Source organism: Emys orbicularis, chromosome 5 (genome assembly GCF_028017835.1).
Source record: "Emys orbicularis isolate rEmyOrb1 chromosome 5, rEmyOrb1.hap1, whole genome shotgun sequence".
Taxonomy (NCBI): domain Eukaryota; kingdom Metazoa; phylum Chordata; order Testudines; family Emydidae; genus Emys; species Emys orbicularis.
Window position 1 is genome coordinate 99,574,185 of NC_088687.1, and position 22,111 is coordinate 99,596,295.

The 22,111-nt window shown below is 41.0% G+C and overlaps 1 protein-coding gene across 1 annotated transcript; it reads right to left on the reverse strand.

Annotated features, from left to right (window-relative positions):
- Positions 1-7,134: 7,134 nt before the first annotated feature.
- Positions 7,135-20,019, reverse strand: TMEM33 (transmembrane protein 33). The gene is made up of 8 exons (XM_065404767.1): positions 19,938-20,019; positions 19,711-19,789; positions 17,699-17,793; positions 16,999-17,186; positions 14,353-14,420; positions 13,105-13,238; positions 8,350-8,433; positions 7,135-7,357 (listed from the first exon to the last, which is right to left on the reverse strand). Exons 2-8 carry the CDS (start codon positions 19,765-19,767, stop codon positions 7,228-7,230), a joined length of 756 nt encoding a protein of 251 aa, XP_065260839.1. The 5' UTR covers positions 19,768-19,789; positions 19,938-20,019; the 3' UTR covers positions 7,135-7,227.
- Positions 20,020-22,111: the final 2,092 nt, after the last annotated feature.

Here is a 22,111-nt window from a genome sequence, read left to right on the forward strand (position 1 = left end):
TACCACAGATGTGACAATATAGAAGGAGAGAGCAATTTAATTTGTGTTGAAATAAATACTAGACATACAAAGCACATACAGTGAAAAAGGGTCACAATAAATTACAAGTGGAGACATTTTGCTCATTCATTGAAGAAAGCCCTTGATATTTCCAATTTCATACCATCAAATTTATCATTCTTGCTGATTTAAGCAGAACACAAAACAAATATGGATCCCAGTGCTTACTTTCACAGGTACTGGCATGGATAATTTACTACGGTGATCCAATTTGGAAATCAGTAGGGACCAGTAAATCGCTGCATAAAAGAAAGAGCGAATGAGGTCTTTTTTCCTTAGTGTCAGCAGGCTGTGATTATTATGTTTATTAGATTTTCTTGAAAGGGCTTCAGATTTTCTCAAATATGCAGGAGAATGTTATTTCCCCTCTGAGCCCTACATTAGCATTTGTGTGCCTCAGTCCTTGAATACAGGAAAACAATGAATTTTTCAATTTATTTTAGAAATTTATACAGAGTGGATAGCATAGATGGTGGGAGCAATGAAACTCTCTTACCTGTACAATATTTGCAATTAAAAATGGATCCAGCTTTTGCAGAAAAGTTACTAAGGAATGCTGGCATGCGCTATAAAAGAAGCTTTTGAAGCTTTATTTCATTACATTGATATTGTATTTATGAAATAGCAAATGATTATTCAAGGTCCTGTTCTTAAAAAGAAAACTTTTTAGATTGTAAGCTTTTCGGGGTAGGGACTGTCTCTGCCTGTGTTTTTGGGAAGTGTCTAGCAGTTAGGATACTATTGCAATATAATATTTCCACAATAGTTGTACTCTCTCCACAAATATTGTACACCCCTTTGTTCAAAATGAGCCAGTATAGATGATTACAGTAAAACAGCATGGTCTCATACTCTCACATACCAGTATTCATGGAATCAGATTCTCTGATGCACTTTGATTCTACTGGAAATAGCGAAGAGGGAGAGATGTCAGGGAGGCAGTTATGATTCCATTTTTCCAGCCAGCTCTATGCCAGCCATAGCCCCAGGGGGATTTAGAACAAGCTGCTCTAAATTCCACCAGTTTGCAGATGGTCTCAAAGTCACTCTATGCTATGGCCACTTCTCCCTTACTTTCTACATCAGCTCTGTGGGCATAGGAGTAGTCATAGGAGCTGGCTACACTTGCTCACTGACTGCTGAGGAATTGGAGTTTCTGCTTCCTTTGTGCTACTTTCAAACAGGATCAAGATAACGTGAACTAGGCGCCCTTTAGTTCACACCAGCAGTGTCCACACGGGGTGGAAAGATGGTTTCAGCACAGCATGCCAATCTGTGATTGGCAGCACCCTGTGTCCAAACTGGAGAAGTGCACAGACAAGCCCTAAATCTCAGGTTTAGGCACCTAAATCTCATTTTTAGGCTCCACTGTGATCCACAAAATTCCTGCCAAACACTGTAGGTGCACTACTCACTCGGCACATGCATTTTTAGGATAAAAGTTCCCTAGGCGCCTATGTTTCTGCTTCTGAGCACACACACACTGCTCCCTCACTCTGGGCATTTGGATGCCTATCTCCCGCCTATGCCCCAGAGCAATCCACAAATCAAGGGGAAATACTGTAGGCAGCAGATGAATGTCTAATTCACATGCAGAGCACAATCCAGTCAGTAGGCATGCTCAAAGGCTGCCTACCAGATTGGGTCCCATTCAAAATATAGATGGTGTGGGGGTGCCTATCATCTAACTTTTAGTCCATTGCTTTTAGTCCAAGAGCACTCACTTGGGATGTGGGACACACAGGTTCAATTCCCCTCTCTGCCTGAGAGGGAGCAGGATTTTAACAGAGGTCCAGCACCTCTCACATGGGCGGTGGGTACCATAGGCAGGGGAAGACTGTGCCTCCCCAAAACAGCCTGGCGTGGCCTCGCCCATGCTCCACCCCCAGGTCCCCTCCTGCCTGCTTCCAGTTCCCTCCCTTCCCGGTGTGGCCAAGAGGCTGGCAGGGGCAGGCAGGTTGGGGCTGGTGAGTGTCACGGAGTGTGGGGGGACTCAGGGCCCTGCACCCCCGGCTCCCTGCGATTCACCATGACTCTCAGCCAGCCAGTAAAGCAGAAGGTTTATTTAGACGACGGGAATACAGTCCGAGACGGGTCTTGCAGGCACAGACAACAGGATACCCCTCAGTTAGGTCCATCTTGGGGTCCTCGGGCACCCCAGCCCCCCTCCAGAGGTCAGAGCCCTCCCTGCCTCCAGCCACCTCACCAGCCAGCTTCCCAGACTCTGCCTTCAGCGACCCCTCCCACAGCCTTTGTTCAGTTTCCCGGGCAAAGGTGTCACCTCGCCCCAGCCCCCTCCTGGGTTCTCATGTTACAGGCTCAGGTATTTTCAGTCAGTCTCCCATCCCCCAATGCAGACTATCCCAGCCACACTCCCCTGTCAGCACTCACAGACCGCAGTAGGAACAGTCCCAGTTCGTCACAGTGAGCACAAGACCCGGGGCTGGGGCTGGGGCATGCTGCCTGTCCGTCCGCCCAGCCCTGGGGGCATTGAGACCACACCGCCTGCCCAGCACTCCCCAACATAGGGGCTGGGGGTGATCCACCTTGTGGATCCAAGCCTTAATGTATTTTTTGGAACAGGAACAGAACTATCATTTCTGTTACTGAACGGAAGTATGCTCCACAAGCCTGGGACTCAAGAGACCTGGCTTCAATTCCCTGTTCCATCACAGATTTCCTATGGGACCTTGAGCAAGTCACTTAATCTCTCTCTTCCTCAGTTGCCCATCTGTAAGAGGGGAATAGTACTTCCCTACTTCATAGGGTGTTGTGCATTAAAGATTGTGAGACATTCAGATACTAAGTAATGGGGACGATATAAGTACCTAATAAGCAATTATATATACATATGCATGTTATCACAAAATACCTTTAGCATCTCAAAAACAATATGAAGTACGGGTTTAGGACAGAAATTGAAAAATACATGGTGACTGAAAATAGAATATTCTTAAAGAACAGAATTTAAAATATCTTAATTTATAGTGCTCCCCTTTATACACAGCAGGGTATTTTTTCATTTCTAATGAAGTGACAATACATATACAGCTGAAAGTACAAAGAGGAATACAAGTAGAAGAAATCTGGATAGAGATGAGGAAGAAGACAGGTGTGTGTGTGTGTGTGTGTGTGTGTGTGTATAAGATACCTATTATTTTGTTTTTTAAAAAATCTGACATTGCTCATTTCCCAACTGTATGTCAGAGATTTCTCCAAATTGGTCATGTAGCTTTAGTTTATGTTTATCTAAAGAGGACTGAAAGAAAGGTAATCTGATGTTCCTCAACCAGTTCTCTCCTCTGTATGCAGCCATATGAATTTATTGTGAAAAGCTAAATCATACAAAACTCCATCTGGTTTCAGAAGAGGTACTTAGGTTAGCACAACCTATTTGGTCAGCCTAAAAACCTTTCATTGGAATTAGATGTGAAATTTGTTATGGGTAATCATGATTGGAACCTGAGTTTCACACGCTAGTTGCAAAACTTCATTCTGATGTCACAGTCACGTGTGATAGGCTCACCTACTCCGTGATGTGAAACCTATACTCATGGGTTCAGCAGGCAAACTATGATAGCCCTGGCACATGATGTGCGCAACTTAGTTATAATTTAGAAAAACGTTCACACACACAGGTAATGGTGGAAACAGGTAGTGAAGGGACAAGGAAGAAGCTGGGAGGGGGGGGGGTGTTTGTTTTTTTTACTTTCAACAAAAATTTCCAACCTTATTTTTGTGATGGTGGGAAAACACTGTTTGTTAGATAATAGGTATTATGAGGATTGACAAAGGATCAAGAACGCTTGCTGGAAAGTGTTGGCTTGTAGTTTGCAAGCAAAATAAGGGGTCAAAACTATTCCCACTACTTAGCTGTCCTGTAAGTACTGTGAAGCATTGACTAGCTAGGTTGTTCAAGCTAAGGGCAGAACTATATCTGCAGTTTTGTCCAGCCATATCTCTGTGCTCTCTGCTAAATCTGGGTAATATTGTGACAGAGTAATAAGGAAACCTTCCACAAAGCATGGGGTATTAGTCAAACTAAATCCTAGGTATGGAAAGTTTCATAATCAATTTCTAATAGTTTAAAAAAAAAATTGTGAGTAAAGTAGAACTAAACCAACCCAGTTAAATCTTGAAAGAAAGAATCATACCTTCCTCAGGCCTGCTAGTTCTGCTCTTTCTAGCCATTTCATCTGCTTTAAGTCTGCTATGAATAGAGAACTTGCTCACTTATTCACCCAGCTACTCTCCCACATGTTCAGAGTATGGTACAGGTGCTGTAATAAACAGGCCTAATTGTCCACTGTTTTACTCCAGTTTTACACCAGCATAACGCCATTGAAATCAAGTGAGTCACACCCATGTAAAAATGAAGTGGTGAATCAGGCACAATGTCACTAGCATATGGTCCCCTAGCTGGTTCAGAATCTGACAACAGAAAACAATGTGAGATGAAGGTTTCAATGAACTTATGCAAATTAAATACCAAGGATCTGAAAACGCTTACACCTCAGGGGAGGGATAGCTCAGTGGTTTGAGCCTTGGCCTGCTAAACCCAGGGGTGTGAGTTCAATCCTTGAGGGGGCCATTTAGGGATCTGGGGCAAAAATCTGTCTGGGGATTGGTCCTGCTTTGAGCAGGGGGGTTGGACTAGATGACCTGAGGTCCCTTCCAACCCTGATATTCTATGATTCCACCAATAGAAGATGGTCCCATAAAAGATATTACCTCACCTACCTTGCGTCTCTTGTAGTCTGGGACCAACGCAGCTACACCACCACTGCAAAGGACTTTATTCACCTTTCCACTTACTCAAATGTACATCAGGAGTTATTCCTCTTAAGTCAGTGGTGTAAATGAGACAAATCATGCCTCACATATGTGCATGGCATTTAAGAATGATAAACGTGTTAACTTTTCAACAATGTCCTAGACACATCATGCTGCCATACAAAGATAGCTAGGCTCAAGAGCAGATTTACATTTCTGTTCTTCTGGTTACAAGTTTTTGGGTCCAAAAGATGCACTGCAATTTAAATTTAAAAGAAAAACTAACATTTTTCTTGAAAGCTGCCCTCCAGGGTTGTGAACACCAGTGCTAACGCTTAAAAACTTGCTTTCTTAGAATAAGTAAAAAGGTGGTTCCAAAATAAAGGTGGATGTAAGGAGGTGTCCGGGCTCTGATCTGTGTAGCATTTAGGTTAGATTCAAGTGTGGCAATGGGACTAGGTAGAGAAAAGCGCACACACACACAAAAATTGCACTCTCTGCTCAACTTCAGGACTCGTCTCAGAATATTGCAGTTACTTTACACAGAGGAAATAAACTCGAAAAGCCATCTACTAGCAAACTATTTTTTAACATTCATTTTATTGCTGTAGAAATTTTAGTTTTTATAAAAACACTCAGATCACAGGACACAGATATTGAGGCTGGTTGCAAGTCTGAGCAGCTGTACCAGAGTATAGCATGCAGTTGCTTCTGCACAATGTGTAATAGTTCCATAAATAGCTAATTATGCTCAAAAAGCCAAGGTCAGAGCAATCAAGTAAAATTATTCACAACATCATTTTTATCAGTACCTGGAGGTTGAGCAAAAATGTACAATGCATGGCTCCTGACAGAAACTAATGACTGACAAGCCTAAATTACATCAGCAACATACGTAAGGAAACTAGATAATTACAAGGAAATATTTTGACTTAAGGAGCAAGAGTTTTCCAAATATTTAGTATAAGGTCTGATCTGATCATGCAATAAAGGACACTGAATTATAAAGGAGACGCTCAATGAATAAAATTTAACTTCTATGCAACTAAAGTATCAATTGTATACTGTGCCTACTCGCCCAAACATCTTAGCCTGTTTCCTTAAAATTTGGGTAAATTCAGACAAATGTAATTCCTGGAAAAAAGAATACCTTTACAATAATGAGGTATGCTGGGTGAATGTGTAATCAGCACTCAATTTCACATGCATTTCTGAAGTCAAGATATTTAGTAGTGTTATTATAGGAACAGATTGACTTACGCCAAATTTTCTCTACAGTAATTTGTTTCAATAGATGTCTGACCAGGTGCAATCCTTTACGTAAATTCTCCATCTCAGTGAGGTTCTTAGAAACTGGGAAAATAATTCATATAGGACTAGCTACAGATTAATCTGTATTTTCTAAAAAGTATCCATGCCTGAATTGTTGCAGTCTCACCTTATTTAGGCACAAAAGCACTTGTATTTGCAATAATAATTTTTTGCACTATTACATTACACAATGACTTGAGGTGGGTAGAAGTTTAAACACTGCACCTTCGTTTTATACAGAAGCCTACTGGTCAGTGACTTCACTATAGTGACAAAGACATTCATCATATAGAAACACAAGCTCACTGTTCAGAGAGTTTGATATGGGCAGATCTTTAAGAATTCTCCCAAATGCAGGATGTGAAAGTATGAGGGCATTAGGTGATTTACTGGCGTGTTCACTTTTACATGACATTAAAAAACAGACTCGCCTCCAGAAAACTGTCACATCAACCACCACAGTTCATGAGATTTTTAATCCATTTGATTACCTCCTAAATGGGCCATGTTTGCATTCATGAACCGACTACGTGAATTTAAACAAATTAAGTGTACTGAGTATATTTGGAGTGCAGAAAAGAATACTGTCCAAAATGTACTGCATATGTCCGTATGCCAATTGCTATCTGTAACAGACTACAAGTTATTCTGTGGTAACATCTTATAGTAGCTATGCATACAGCTAGGATTGACTAAAATTCTTAAATATATATCTGCTTTCAGTAGGTCTATTTTATGGGGGGGGGGGGGGGGGGAAGGTACAATTCTCTGTTAACCATTTGGTTTTTTGCATGTTTAACATTCTGTATGACTGGTATTTTTTCCTTAAAATAATTTTGGCTAAGACGCAAACAGATACTTTCACCAATTAGCAATACAGCATAGTAATATTTTCTTGGAAACTTAGGACAACTTAGAAACTTTGTGAGACAATGCACTGAATATCTCAGAGGGAAATGTATAGACAATTTTATACAAACTAGAGTGAGATCAGTGTAAAAACTGGAATTTATAACCATTAGCAGAAATGCCAGCTGCTCATAATGTTCACAATATATACATACACACATTTCTGAAAGTTAATTATGCAACTGTTGGTGCTAGTCTGCTTATAAAGGAAATGCTATTGAGGCACAGTCTTCTTACAAAAAGAGGGCATGAAGGCTTCATTATTAGGTGTTCAACAACAATCCTCAGCTCTGTGAAAAGAGTCCTGAAAATAATAATAAAAAAAATCAGAAATATATTTACATCACAGCTGTGTTGATCAGCAGTTATTAAACCTCAAAACAGTCTTCAATTCAATTATTCAAGAATCTCATATTAGATCCCAAAAGTAGCTAGAAAGCATCTGAGAACAACTTAGTGTAATACTTTTATATGAGCAATAAATGTTCAGTGTGGACCTGAGAATTCTTGCTCCTGAAATTCTTCAGGTTTTTAATCACTTTTGCAAGCTACTTCAAACTTAAAAGGCAGCCTCAGACAAAAAGGGAGCACCATGAAAGAAAGGTGATAGTTTTTACAAGGGGAGAGAGGTGGTGGTGGTGGTGTAGAAGGTGCAAGCAACAGAGCAAAGAGACACCAAGAAAGGAAGAGAGACAAACCCATGTTCTAGAACCCCTTCCCCTCCTCCAGGAAGAAAGAGTGCATGGCAACACTCTCACAACAGAAACAATTCAGAATATCCCATAAATTACAGCGAAATCCCAGTTCATCTCTTCAGGGCACATATAATTAAGCAAATGAATCAAATATAATGCTGCACTGCTTTAAAGGGTTTTTTAAGATGTCAAGGATTGAAATGCTTTCCCGGATTTCTGTTGAAAGACATCAATAGTAAAATGGAATGATTGATTTCTTGTAGTATACTGTACTTTTGAGGCTTTGGTTCTCAAACTAGTCTGTGGCAACAAAACCTGTCCTGGAACTGAGGAGCTTCACTTCACAAAAAGCTTATCTAAAAACAGTCATGAGAAAACTTTTCACAGTATATTACTTGTGCAACTACAATTTAGTGAGGGAGAAGAGCAACCACCCATTTATGGTGCTGTTTGGAAATGTAATTTTGAATCAGGGTTTTTTTTTAGTTTTTTTTTTAAGCCCAGTTACATATGAATTACATTTCTAGCATGTAACATTTTAGCATACTATTGTACATAAGTTTTAATACATTATTAATTCTCAAATCAATGTAATGCTTACCGGCAATATGGATTTCTACGGGAGGAATAACGCAATGTAAGAAATCTATAGTAAATGAAAGGCTGAAGCAAACTTCCCTGGCCACTGAAAGGAAAGGAAAAAAATTGTTCTGAGTTTTGTCATCACAAACTCAGTATGTTTTGCAATTAGAAATAAGGCAACTACGTATATTTTATATGCTGAGGATAGTCAGATGATCACATTTGTTTGAGAATCCAGATTTGACAAACAAAAAGCAATAAGATATCTAGAAACACCAGCATATTCATATCCACTAAGGCTGAAAGTTATAAAATAAAAAGCAACAACTGCATGCTACACCATAATTGAAATTTTAAAAACACAACGAAAGAAACGCAGTATTACTGCTCTCATATTAAAATTACCATTTATAAAGTGCTTTATGTGCCCAATTTTGAAGATGTGACAAACACAGAAGTGGATGCAAATGCCTGTGTAGTTTGAACAGGAAATTCCATGTATGTGCTTGCAAACTGGTATTCAACTGGCCAGGTACATGCATAAATACTTGATTTGTATGTCCAATTATGGTAATTGCTTGAGACACTAAGCATGGCATTTTGAATCCTTTCCACAGAAGCTATTCTTCACAATACCCCTGCATGCTGTCAAAATGCATATTAAGGCTTAAAAGTCAATACTATATACACAAGATACTACATATACTTAATGGGGTTTGGCAGTGGCTGTTCTGGGACAACACAAGTTTACTACATTTTACAAACTTTGCATCAACTTGTTCATCACTAAATTCTTTGCTACAGTATTTCATACAAGACATGCTACATGTTTACACTGCAATAAAACATTCAAGGCTGGCCCACATCAGTGGACTTGGGCTTGTGGGGCTCAGGCTGCAAACTTGCTGTGTAGATGTCCAAGCCCAGAAGTCCACACAGCAAGTTTACAGGCCCAGGCCAGCCATGGGGGTTTTATTGCTGTGTAGACATACCCCCTGGGTTTTATGTAGTGGTAAGAAAAGGAGCATCCTGATTTAATTTCATTGGATGGAAAATATAATCTGCCACACGTGTAGCTCAATATCAATGCAGTCTGATTTGTGAAAAGCTCGCTCATATATTGTTACATTAAGAGCTCTGAAAATAGCGAACTATAGGCAAGACTATTTTTCAGTAAACTGGATTTCTTCAAACATTTAAAAGGCATCTTTATCCCATGGACTATGGAAATTTGAAGTGTAAAATAAATTGAGCTACAGTGGGAGAAAAAAAACATGCATTAAAAAAAGGGGGGGGGTTGTGCGTGTGTGTGCACACTTTATACTGATTTTAAGAGGTCCAAAAGGAGATGAGATGTTTTTAAATGTTACTTTTAGACCAGATCTCAAATGGTTTTTAAAATAATTTCAGCATCTGAAAATAGGGTTTCCTAATCAGTTAGACAAACACTATGTTGTATGACTGTGACTAAAGACACCAACTGCTTATCTCCGTACCATGTCCAAGAAAAGCTATATTAAGCACATTCCCTTCCTTTTTGCTTACGAGTTAGCTAGGCTCATCATGTTCTACACCAAGACCAGCTTGCCTAAGATATATCTTCTCCAGCAAAAGCCACATTCCCCTCTTGAATTTAAGTCTAACTTTCTACAACTACAGCATAATATTTTGAGTAATAGCAATCTTCGGAGGTAGCTATCCTTCAAAAATAATAATAAAATAATAATAATAAAATGGTAGCACAGTTTATTTTCCTGTACATTTTATAGAACAGAGTTCTTTAATAGGTCATTCTTTGGCTCACAAAGCATCAAGGAACACACAATGGAAAAGGATCTACACAGACCATTTGCAACACTAAAGGTAGTCATGAGTTCTCATTTGACTTCATAAGTGTCCTCAGCCTGCCACACTGAGGAATGAGATTTGATAGATACAATTCTTCAGAGGACATCTCAGAAAGTCCAATATGCCCTTCCTAAAGGATTAAATCTCATCTTTATGAGGTAATTCCTCAAACTGGATGGTTGATGTAGCCAGAGGAACAACAAAAATCTAAGTTATATGTACATGAAGAATGGGTTGGAAGAAATCCTTCCAGATTTTCCACCTGTGTACTAGGAAATATATACGTCCATGAAGATCCTTCCCTCCCCCCCTCCCCCACCTTTCTGCTAGAACCTGGTGATGAATGGAAAATGCATTTTCTGTGTACAGGCTGAGGGGGAGTCCTTGATTTGATATCTATGACAAATTTAGTCACATTTCACCAAAGCTAAGCATGCTGCCAAAATTTAAAACAAAAAAACAAAACAAAACAAAAAAAAATGTATATGGTTGCTCAGAGACTGTTTCCCTCCGATAGTAAAATAGGAGAGGCATGGAATGGATGCTAAAGTGCTAGCTTTTAACTTCTACCTGCTTAGCTAAACACTCCTATAAATATTTCACATCCTAAAGATCATGAAACTATGCACTGATTGTTTACACTGTGGGATCACTGGTTTTGACTTTGGGTTTCGTTTAAAAAATACAAACAAAGATTTACTTGATCTTAGTGCATCTGCCTTGTATCTTGAGACAACTTTAAATTTGCTGACTGAAGAATTTATTGGACTCTTGATTTAGTCACTTGTTACAAGTCATTGCCCAGCATTGTGCACCCACATGCTATGAACTGATTAAGGTTGTGACGTTGCACTCCATATGATTTTATAAAAATATGCTAATGCGTGTGAATATAATGTAACTGGAATATGCTTCATGCAAAAGGTCTCTTGTAAGGTATCATTACAAAGCTTATAATCTACTGAGTGTGTTCATCCTATTTGTATGAATGTATCATTCTTGCATCTGAAACTAGAATTACAGTATGAAATAGAACTCTGAGGTCCTATTGTAATTATGCAAAGTCTGGGCCATTAATGGTGGTTTGAAATGTTGATGGCTCCCATCAACTAGGACAATTGGTTGTAAATGGCTCGGTTTACTTGCAAGCCTTCCTGAGAGTCAGGCCAGGAAGAATGAAGGCTTGGGGTCTCACAGGACATGTGACCATGTAACCTGGTACTGGAATCCATCTAAAACCTGGGGCTTTTCCATTTAGAAGGAGGGGTGGGGACCCAGAGAGACAAAAGATTCCCGCCTTGTGCCAAAGCTATATAAGGGGGTGGAATAGAACAAAGGAGGTTCCAGTCATGAGAAATCCCCTAGCTACGACCTGAGCTAGAACAAGGACTGTACCGGGGGAAAGGATTGGGCCCAGACTAGGAAGGAGTCCAGTCTGTGAAAGAAGCTTATTGGAACATCTCTGAGGGTGAGATTTCATCTGTAATCAGTTTCTTAATGTATTAGGCTTAGACTTGCGTATTTTGCTTGGTAACTTACTTTGTTCTGTCTGTTATTACTTGGAACCACTTAAATCCTACTTTTTATACTTAATAAAATCACTTTTTGCTTATTAATTAACCCAGAGTAAGTAATTAATACCTGGGGGGAGCAAACAGCTGTGCATATCTCGCTATCAGTGTTATAGAGGGCGGACAATTTATGAGTTTACCCTGTATAAACTTTATATAGAGTAAAACGGATTTATTTGGGGTTTGAATTCCATTGGGAGCTGGGTGTCTGGGTGCTATAGACAGGAGCACTTTTTAAGCTGTTTTCAGTTAAGTCTGCAGCTTTGGGGCACGCGGTTCAAACCCTGGGTCTGTGTTGGAGCAGACTGGTGTGTCTGGCTCGACAAGGCAGGGTTCTGGAGGCCCAAGCTGGCAGAAAAAACGGGCTCAGAGGTAGTCTCAGCACATCAGGTAACAGTCCCAAGGGGGTTTCTGTGATCGAACCCATCACAAAGGTATCACAGTTTATCACCAATAATGTCCCCATTAAAATGAATTGCATGCTATGAGCTCCAAAGCCAAAACAACACAGATCATTACTATTTGTATTACAGTAGTACCTTCAGGCCACACATTGTGTTAGGAACTACACAAACGAGGAATAAATGATAGTCCCTGCTACAAAAAGAGGTTAAGGGACAGCCTAGGGCTCTAGTCTCAGAACGACCAGTGTGTGGATAGACCTCTATGCCTGCATGGAGCCTCATTGAAGTCAACTTTAATGGATAGGCTTGTAGCCTCTATACTGAAGTTAATGGGGCTCTACAGAGATGCAGGGAGATCACTGAAGGATCAGGACCACATGGAGATAGACCTTCAATCATAAATCATCAAGACCTTCAATCATAAATTCTTCAGACTGGGGCCATGACTGCTTCTGGTCACATTTCCTAGCACAGTGAGGTCCCGATCCTATTTAGACTTTTGAGTGCTCTACTTAAATAAAAGCACCAGTTGTTTGTTTTTAAAAGCTAAAATCCCAGCTACCTTACCACTGGCATGTGTTCCATTACATTGACCAAAGTTATTCAACTCTACCCAATAAATTAGTGTACGGTCAAATCTCAGTTGCTGTTACTCAAACAAAAAACACACATAAAAACAGACACACACCAGGCATTTCAAGTCTATTTCTGTGATCACTGATAAAATGGCAAAAATTCACTTTGATTTAGCAGAATGAAATTAAGTAATCTGTCAGATTTTTATCTAGAAGAAATTAAACGTATCTGTCTCTATGAACAAGCTCAGGGACAGATCCTGCAATGAGCTTTACACCTGTACCCATGTAGAACTAACTGCAAGATTGAGGCCTTGGGTAGGAAATGTTCAAGTATGGAAGTCAATATATTAGAAAATGTTTCTGTAATTCTTACCTAAGAAGCATAAAAACTGTAGCTGGCATCAGGAAAATTTCATTGCAAGCAATGAATTTTAGAATATTTTGTTGATTAGCATTTAGTTTCTCTAAAAGACTTCTCAGGAAAGGCAGACTATTCAAACCTCTTGCCTTTAGAAAGGGAAAACAATAGTTAGAGTCAGTTAGATTGTCCAGTTCTGTTCTTGCTCTAGTTTTAACTCAAACACTCAAATGACTGTCAGCCATACTAATTTCAGGAACTTTTGAGACCCTACCTAGTTACTTGAAAACTAATAAGATTCTGGGATCCTCTACAGGATACTTCAAATATAGGGCTTTTGTAGAAAAGAGAAGCATTGCAGAAAAATACCCCACATTTACATACTTCCCAAACAGTTAATCCTAACACTTTCTATGAAAGGAAAGTAAGCATCTTCCACTTTCCAGCATTATCCACAAGACATATGGAGAAAATATGTGATTTTGGGAAAAGTAAAAATCCAGTTTTACCCTTTTTCACTTTAGTTACAGATGCCATAGCAATGGCCAATAGCTTTATTCTGATTACTAGAACGAAATATGTACCAGTAGCATATGGAAAATTTAATTTAAAAGAAAAAAAAGATTCTAAAGGACAGTGTGTGTATTATATAAATAAAACAACATAGTGAGGATTTGGGGCTGAGAAGCAGCTTCTTTAAATATTGTTTTGTTTTCCAACTTCATTTTAAGCACTTTGCTGTTTCACCTACTGAAACAGCACTTGTCTAAGTGCAGCTAGAAGGGGGTCCAGATGCAACCCACCATAATCTGTTGCAATGCAGTCAGATATCTCAAGTATTTCTGCATAGTAGGCAAATGTGGAAGTCATTTGCTTCCATATGGATAGTAACTGGAGAGAAAAAGAGAGCACAAAGCTTAAATAGGATTAACATATTCTAAAGTACTGGTATTTAATCAACACAAGCTGGCTAGCAAGATGAGCACCTCAAACTAAGAAGAGGCTTGTCTACAAACATTGTGTCTGTGTGTCAGGAGGTTAGACCATCCATCTATATTTATTATGCAAAAATTAACTTGATTGGTTCTCAACTTTACCATATTGTGACCCCACATTGGAACACAAAAGCGTTTCAAGACCACTCTCCCAACTAGCCATAAAGAAAGAGAGGATAATCGCAACCCTTTGAAATGTGTTTACAACCTCTAGATACAAGCCATTTTACACCAAAAAGTACTGAGCAATATATTGCACCATACTTACATCAATAACCTTCTTTGTATATGTGGCAGCATGAAGCAATGAGAACAGCAGAACTGGGAAAATACTCACTGAAGCAAGAAATAAGGAAAATTATAGGCCAGAAAGTATTTTAATACATTTATTCTGTATGATGAATATCATGTCAGCATATCTACATAATACAGTTGTTATAGCATGAAGTATAGCATTATCCTTAGCAAGAAGTTTTCAAAATCAGTGACAGTAGTACAGAGCTCAGAGATATGTATATGTATAACAGTTCTCTCTGTAGCTATGTTTCCTTTTGAAAAAATAATATTAAAAAGAGGAGGGGTGCATAATCCGCTAGCAGCCTCTTTCGTGATGTTCTGAAAAGACTTAGCGGAACTAGGTGTAACTGTGAGACAGACATCACACACAGCTGTATTACTGGTGACCCAAACATTTCTTGATTTGTTTTGTTTCCATCAAGGATTTTGGGCAAGTCACTTAATCGCCTCATACCTTGGCTCTCCATCTGCAAAGTGGGAATAATAATCCTTCCTTTCTTTCACCCTTTCTTGTCTATCTAGATCGTAAACTTTGTCTAGCATAATGCGGTTTTGCTCTCAGCTGAGACTTCAAGGCACTACAGTAATAGAAAAAAGTTATCAGCCAAAGTCAGCAAATGGAGTTTACATTTTCCTTCCCGAGATGAGTCAATGGAATGAATTTGGGAAGATATCAAGTGCACTGTCACCACAACTTTTTATGATCAACCTTTACAACAGATACTGAAATGTAACAGGTGTAAGGGGCATAAACTAAATTCCACAAAGCTCTCTTGTTCCTAATACTTGAGACAGATTACTACTGCCTGGCATTTCTATTCTCTAGAAGTGAACTTGAATGTAGAAGTAGAGCAAAATACATTCCAGACCCACTTTCTGGTATTATGTCATGTCACAGTGTGCGTTCAAAACTTCATTCTGAAGCCAAGGTCACAGAACTGCAAATTAAAGTCCTTTGTGTAACTGATCAAGTGTCTGGCGCTGAAGTGAAGGAAAGGGCGCTTATCTTGGTGTGAACTGACTGCTCAGACTGACGAGTCTGAAGTGTTAACAGAAGATGGACAGAGTGCACACAGATTAAACAAGGTGTTAAAGATAGTTATTCAAAAGCTAGTCTGTACTGTCAAAGTATCACAATCCTAACGTATACTACTTAATGATCAGGATTCCTCCCCCCCCCCCCCCCTAAAAAATGTTTACTCTGGTATATACTTGACTCTATGAGCTACTACAGTATTAACTGGCAACAGTGAAAGCATGAAATCCCTAAAGAATGGTTTACAATGCTGTTTTAGACAAAGAATGGCAGCACACTTCTTATTAACATACTATACTTCACGACGGCAGTCAGATGTCTCTGCTGCCAGGCACATCTTAGTACAGTGAAACAATAAATAAAATAGGTAAACCTGAAGAAGGAAGATAACCACTTACTAAATTCCTGTTGCTTGTCATCAAGCTGAAAGGTACTATTTCAACAGCTAAAATTCTCATTAATACAGTGAAAATAAACGTATCTAAGGAGAAGCCTCAATAGCTCTTATCAATAGTTTAGAAGTGAGGTACCAAATCAGATATAATTCACATGTAGCCCATGGTGGTAGTGACAGAGATCTTACCATCCGATGACTGTTCATTGGATTACATGAAATGAGTTTGTTATATCACTGCCATAGTTCCTGAGTCTCCGCAAAAAGAAAAACAAAAAAACCCCCACAATTGCCTGGAAGCAGAGACTGAAATGTACTTTCACCATAAGAGTGGTCCCTCCAGGTAAGGGCCACATGCCATGTGGGAGAGATTTGCTATACTGACTACCCTTAAGGCTAAGTTTTTGTCTCAGATATTTTTAGTAAAAGTCAGGAACAGGTCACAGGCAATAAACAAAAATTCACAGAAGCCCGTGACCTGTCCCTGACTTTCACTAAAAATATCCCTGACAAAATGGGGAGGCGGGTTCAGCACCCACTGCTGCTGGGGCTCTGGGGTCCCCCACTGCTGCAGTGAATGGGGGCTGAGCAGCTCGGGGAGGGGGGGGTGCTGTCCTTAGCAACAGGGAGCTCCAGGGGGTTCCCCACCACTTGCGACTAGTGGGAACTCCAGGGTCCCTGCAGCCTGCGGGGGCTGGGCTGCTGCAGGGTCAACTTGCTCCAGCAGCTAGGAGCTCAGGGGGCTCTTCCTCCCCTCCCCCCCCCCCACGGCTTGGCAGCTGCAGGGGGTCCCCATGACCACCGGGAAACTGCACAGGGTCCCCACCACCACCTTCCCCCGTGGCTGGGCAGCTGCAGGGGATTCTCCCACCAGGGCAGGCACTGGGACCTGCGGGGGGTCCGGCTGGGAGTTCCAGCCCTGGGGCAGAATGTCACATAGGTCAATAGAAGTCATGGATTTCGTGACTTCCAGGACCTCCGTGACATAATCATAGCCTTAACTATGCTGTATGTTCTATGGATAGCAGCCGCACTTTGGTTTTAAATCAATTTCTCCAATCACAATGAAGGCTGCTGTGGAAGAGAATTAAGTGTCACAATCCTCACACATGGAGTAATGTTTAAGGTAGTAATAATAATAATAATAATAATAATAATATGTGAAAGAGTACTTAGATAAAGGATACTTGTAACAGGATAAGAATTAACGAAGATGAGAGAATACATAAGGTAGTGGCAGCTGTCCTCCAACAAAGCCTGAGCCAGGAATGTCCTGCTTAGCTGAAAATGTGGTAACCTTTGGTGTAGTCGAAGAGCACTGGTAAGCGCATTTGCTAGCAAGGCACGTTGATAAAAGCTAGCTGCTTCATGCAACCTGTAAATTATCAGAGGAGAGGTTACCATACAAACCATCCTCCCTTGAGGATTGCATCATGACTGCACAATACTTGAAGCTATTTCTACTATTACAGCCAAGACAACGATCAGTATTAATTTGTTTTTTTTTTCTTTTAAAAGTCATTTTTATTTACGTACCATTGCTGATGTGCATAGCACTCAACATTACAGAACTACTGAAAGCATTATTTCATAGGAATACAGGGGGAAAAAGCAGTCTTCCTAGTCAGTTCCAAGGAAACAAAATTAAAGATTTTTTTAAGAAAGAAGTTAGATACTTTATTAAAATTATTTTTAACAACTTAAATTCTCAAACTGTTCTATTGAAGTGAGAGTAAAAGTTAAAACCTAGACAAGCTAAAACAAATAATCTGCACACATTTCTTTACGACCTATGTAATTTTTGGGAAATTGAAAGCTTGCATAAGCATAAGATAAAACTTAGTTATTTTGTAACATTCGAACAACTGAAAATAGTACAATACATACCCTAGAAGGGGCAGAACAAATAAAGCTGAACAGTAGACTGTGAACAAACGGGAAAGCCACATTGCTGTGTCCAACTTGTTAGTCATCAGAAATTGCTATATTGAAAAGAAAAAAAACAAACAAAACCCCCACAAGTTAGTGTCTAAACATTTAGTTATATCCAAGCCGGACATTCTTCCCTATTTTCAGTAATGCATAGTTTATCAGGAGACTTCATTTATATGCCAATACCAAATGAGCTGCGACTAGCCTATAGAGTCTATTTTGCTACTTATATTGTAACTCAGTATAGAGCCAGTCTTGCAATAAGATCTGATCATATGAATTCCTTAGCCCAATTGACTCTCCCAGGTCTCTGTATGGATGCAAGCATCCACTTTCTTGGCTATGACTGAAGTCTACACTTCCCATCTCTAGGGCCAGGTGCTCGGCCCAGGACTCTAAAGGTAGAAATAAGGGGAAGGACCTTTCTATTCTGGGACCTGTTGGGGCTGGTCTAAATTATACCAGCAGGGACAGTCTCCTAAGAAGCATTTGACTGAGCAGAGATCGCTGGATCATTGCCATTTTGCGCTCTATCTGCACACCTTCCCACCCTAAACGTGCTCACTGTGCCAAAAGTGCTGTAAACAGGTAGTGTGAAACCAACTTTATGCCACTCTGGGATTCCTATACATCAGAGGAAACCCCAAATGCCCCATTTAGGGCAGCCTTCCAGTTGGAAAAGCCCAGGGCAAAGATCTGGCCTGAATACCTCTAAAGAAGTTTGAAGATTAGTTCCCATCTCCACGCACTTGTTTTATTTTGGACATACTGTAGCTAATGCAGATATGAGCTGGGACCATTAACTGTGAAATAATTACTAAATATTTAAAAGTTACAGGTGTCTTTATTTTATGATCTGTTCACTTATTTGTATGTAATGGTTGCAATATACGTGTAAGATTGTATGTTAATTAAGAGATTTCAAAAAAGCATTTACAATGTGGTTTGTGATAAGAATTCTGTGTTTCAATTTCAAGTTACATTTTAATGAAGAGTTCATTCAAATTGAGATATTCCCCTGCAATGTCATGAACTGAAACAGAGTGACAGAGTGCATGTGAACCAGAAAGTGAAACTTACTTATTTTTCCTCTTAAAACTGATTGAAGCTTACAAAGTGAACAATTAAAACAAATGGTCAAATTAGATATTCATTTTTCTTTTTCACCAATATGAAGTTTTAGTAATACATGTAGTGTGCATTTGGGTCATGTGTGCATCTGCTGTCTTGGGGCTGTCAATGATGTTGCTGGAATGGCAATTTAAAACTATATAAGAGGACATTAACACAATGAGATGGAAAAGGGATACTGTAAGAAAGAAGTTCACCCAAAGCCAAGACTAAACAGCTTGTCCACAGTAGGAAATAAGGCATGTTTTTACAACCTTAATGGGGACAGCACAAGTTATAGTTTTGAACATGTTAGTAGGTCAAGGTGAACTCTAGGAGATAATTTGAACCTTCACCAACTAACACATGTTCAAAACTACAGCTTGCCCTGTCTATCACAGGATTTTCAAACATGCTAGCTATCACATTTTAAACACCTCCCTAGTTGTTTCTTAGCAGGGACAAGCCCTCACTGACTGGCAGAGGCCTCAGGGATTCTGGTATATTGGAATATGATGGTTATGGAAAGCTTAGAAACAATTAGCACAACGGCTGGGGAGAGCAAGAGACGGAAGCAGAACTGCCCGAAGACGGTGGTGGAGGGAGGATGTGAAAGAAAGGAAAGTGCTGAGGTTAAGGAATACGCCCAGCAGCTCAAAAAGAGGCATACTTGAAAACAGAGAGGGAGTCTTTGTCCGTACAGCGCCGGGCACTGTGGGGCCCTGGGGCACTAGAACCAGTTATACCCCAAGTGGGGGCAGATCTGGGGGGAGAATTCAGCTCGACACTGGAGGGCACGGAAGGGACGGTCCGCCCGCCCGCCCGCCCGGGACAGGGCCGCCGGGGCCTTTCCTTACCACCGCTCCGCCGCCGGCGCCACCCTGCATGGGCCCGTTCTGCGCTGTATCCGCCATGGCCGGCCGCTCGGGACAAGCTCTGCGGGGAGAGAAAAGAGCATGAGCCGGGCATGGAGCCGCGTGGCCCCGGGCACGGCCCCGCCGCTCCCCTGCGCCGCGCCCAGCCCCTCGGCGGAAGGAGCACCAGGGGCCTGGCCCCGGCGCGCTCCGGGGCAGGGGGCACCTACCAGGCTGACCCGACACCGAAAGCACCCGGCAGGCACAGGAGCGACAACCTGACAGGCGAGGCGGGCCCGACCCGGATGCAGCAGAGAGTCAGTTCCAGGTTCGGCGCTGGGGCATGCTGGGTAACGTAGGCCGCGCCGGGAGGGCCGCCCCCTACTGCTCTTTGACGCTGACGGAGCCGCCCCGCCCAGCGAGCCGCGAGCAGTGCGCTAAGCAACCCTTGTTGGCCAAGGGGCTTCTTCAACGGGCTCTGATGCCCGCCGACCTCGTGACGCACCTCCCCCCCCCACGGGCCCAGAACGTATCATTGCCCGTAACAGTCAGTGACATCATGCTGGCGGCCTCGCTGCCTCTCTGTGACCTCGCAGCGATCACCTCTCCCCAGTGACATCACATTGATAACCTCACCTCCACCCCGTGACATCCCAATGATCGCCTCACCCCAGTGATGTCACATCAATCCCTTCAGCTCTGCCACATGACATCACCACAATTTCTTCACCTCCAACCTGATATCACATTGATCACTTTGTATCAGTGACATCTCATCAATCACCTCTCCACCCCATGGCATTACATCAGTCACCTCACATAACATCACAGTAATTGCCTCGTCTCCATCCAAATGACATCACATCAATCACCTCACCTTCCCCATGACATCACAGGGATCACCCTGTCCCAGTGATATCACCTCCACCCAGTCATATCACATCAATTGCCTCACCTCAATGTGGTAACATCACATCATCTCATGGAGCAGGGTAACGTATGATTATATACCAACACAGCATGGTGACATTTGCACCATCTTGCACTGATCTGGTGACAGAGTGACATCATCTAAGCCCACATCAACACCTCATGCCACCATAAAAGGATGACATGTAACCTCATGCTGATGCAATGCAGTGACATTATACAATCACACACCAAAGAAGTGTAATGGCAACATAAAACTTTATACATATACAGTATGACAGCACTTTGCCTATGCCAGCTTGGCATGGTGGCGTTAATGCATCATTTCATGACAATGTGGTGCAGTGACAATACCTCATAGATGTGACAGATGTGATGCTTTAGAAGCATGGAATATGCAAAGACTATTGCATCAATTTATAATGTTATCTGTATCTTTATGGGCTGGCTCAATGAGTGAGTCAAAAGATGTTTCCTGTAGGAACTAAAGTCACTGGGGGGGATAATTAATTTAAATCCCTAATGCAGGTAACAAGTCTGTGGAATTTCCTCCCCCTGGGGAAATAGCATATACTGGATTGACCTAGTTCAAAAGATATGGCAAACAAAGAACTGCAAACTATATAGAGAAATAGCCCTGATTTGGGAGAAGGGACACACTCAATCCAGGAGTTGATATAAAACTTGTGCCATACATATGATTTTAAAATGAATTAATTAATTACCTCACAACAGAACTGATATTTAATTTAAAGTTAAGAATCCTTGCACTTTAAAACTGGAGAACTTAAATACAGGTTTGTTGTAATCTTTTTAATTTCATCTGAGGCAGAAAATGTTAACCTTTGAAAGGGTTACTCCAGAGATACAGGTTACACACCCTCCTGCCTCTAGATTTATTAATTAAGGGACCAAACAGGCACGGATAGGTGCAACAAATAATTTATTAAACAAGGACCCCCAAAATAACCATAACAAGTATATAAAACCACTCAGTTGTTAACTGAACAATAGGCTTTAAGCCCAGAACCCCAAAAACCAATACACACTATGGGTGGGGAAAAGAAGAGGATAAAAGGGACTAACACATCACCATTCTTCACAATAGATACGGACACCAGAGAAGATGATCAGGATCACAGGACACCAGCAAGGATTCAGGAACGAAGGACACCACAAAGACATCAGGACACACCAGGATCAGGCACAGGTAAGCTACTCTTCTATCTTCTCTTGACACAATGTTTCTATTCTTGACACGATGTCTTGGCTGTGAGCAAGCACAGACACTGGGCTGCCACTATGGTAGACAGCAACTGGTACCAGGTGATCAAGCCTTATATACCCTGCTGATTACCAAGTCACCTGACCTCCACTTTCCCGCCACACAAGAAAAGAGCGCCAAACCTTTCAACAAGAAAGGGGCTCAATATGGAGAGTAAACAACAACTTGTAAGAAACAAAATGGTGAAAG

Coding starts and splice junctions, on each gene's coding strand:
- TMEM33 (XM_065404767.1), bottom strand. CDS start 19,767: ATGGCGGATACAGCGCAGAACGGGCCCATGCAGGGTGGCGCCGGCGGC. Junction 14,421..16,998: donor TAATTCTTATCCTGTTACAA/GTATCCTTTATC, acceptor TTCTTGCTTCAG/TGAGTATTTTCCCAGTTCTG. Junction 7,358..8,349: donor CGTAGAAATCCATATTGCCG/GTAAGCATTACA, acceptor TATTATTTTCAG/GACTCTTTTCACAGAGCTGA.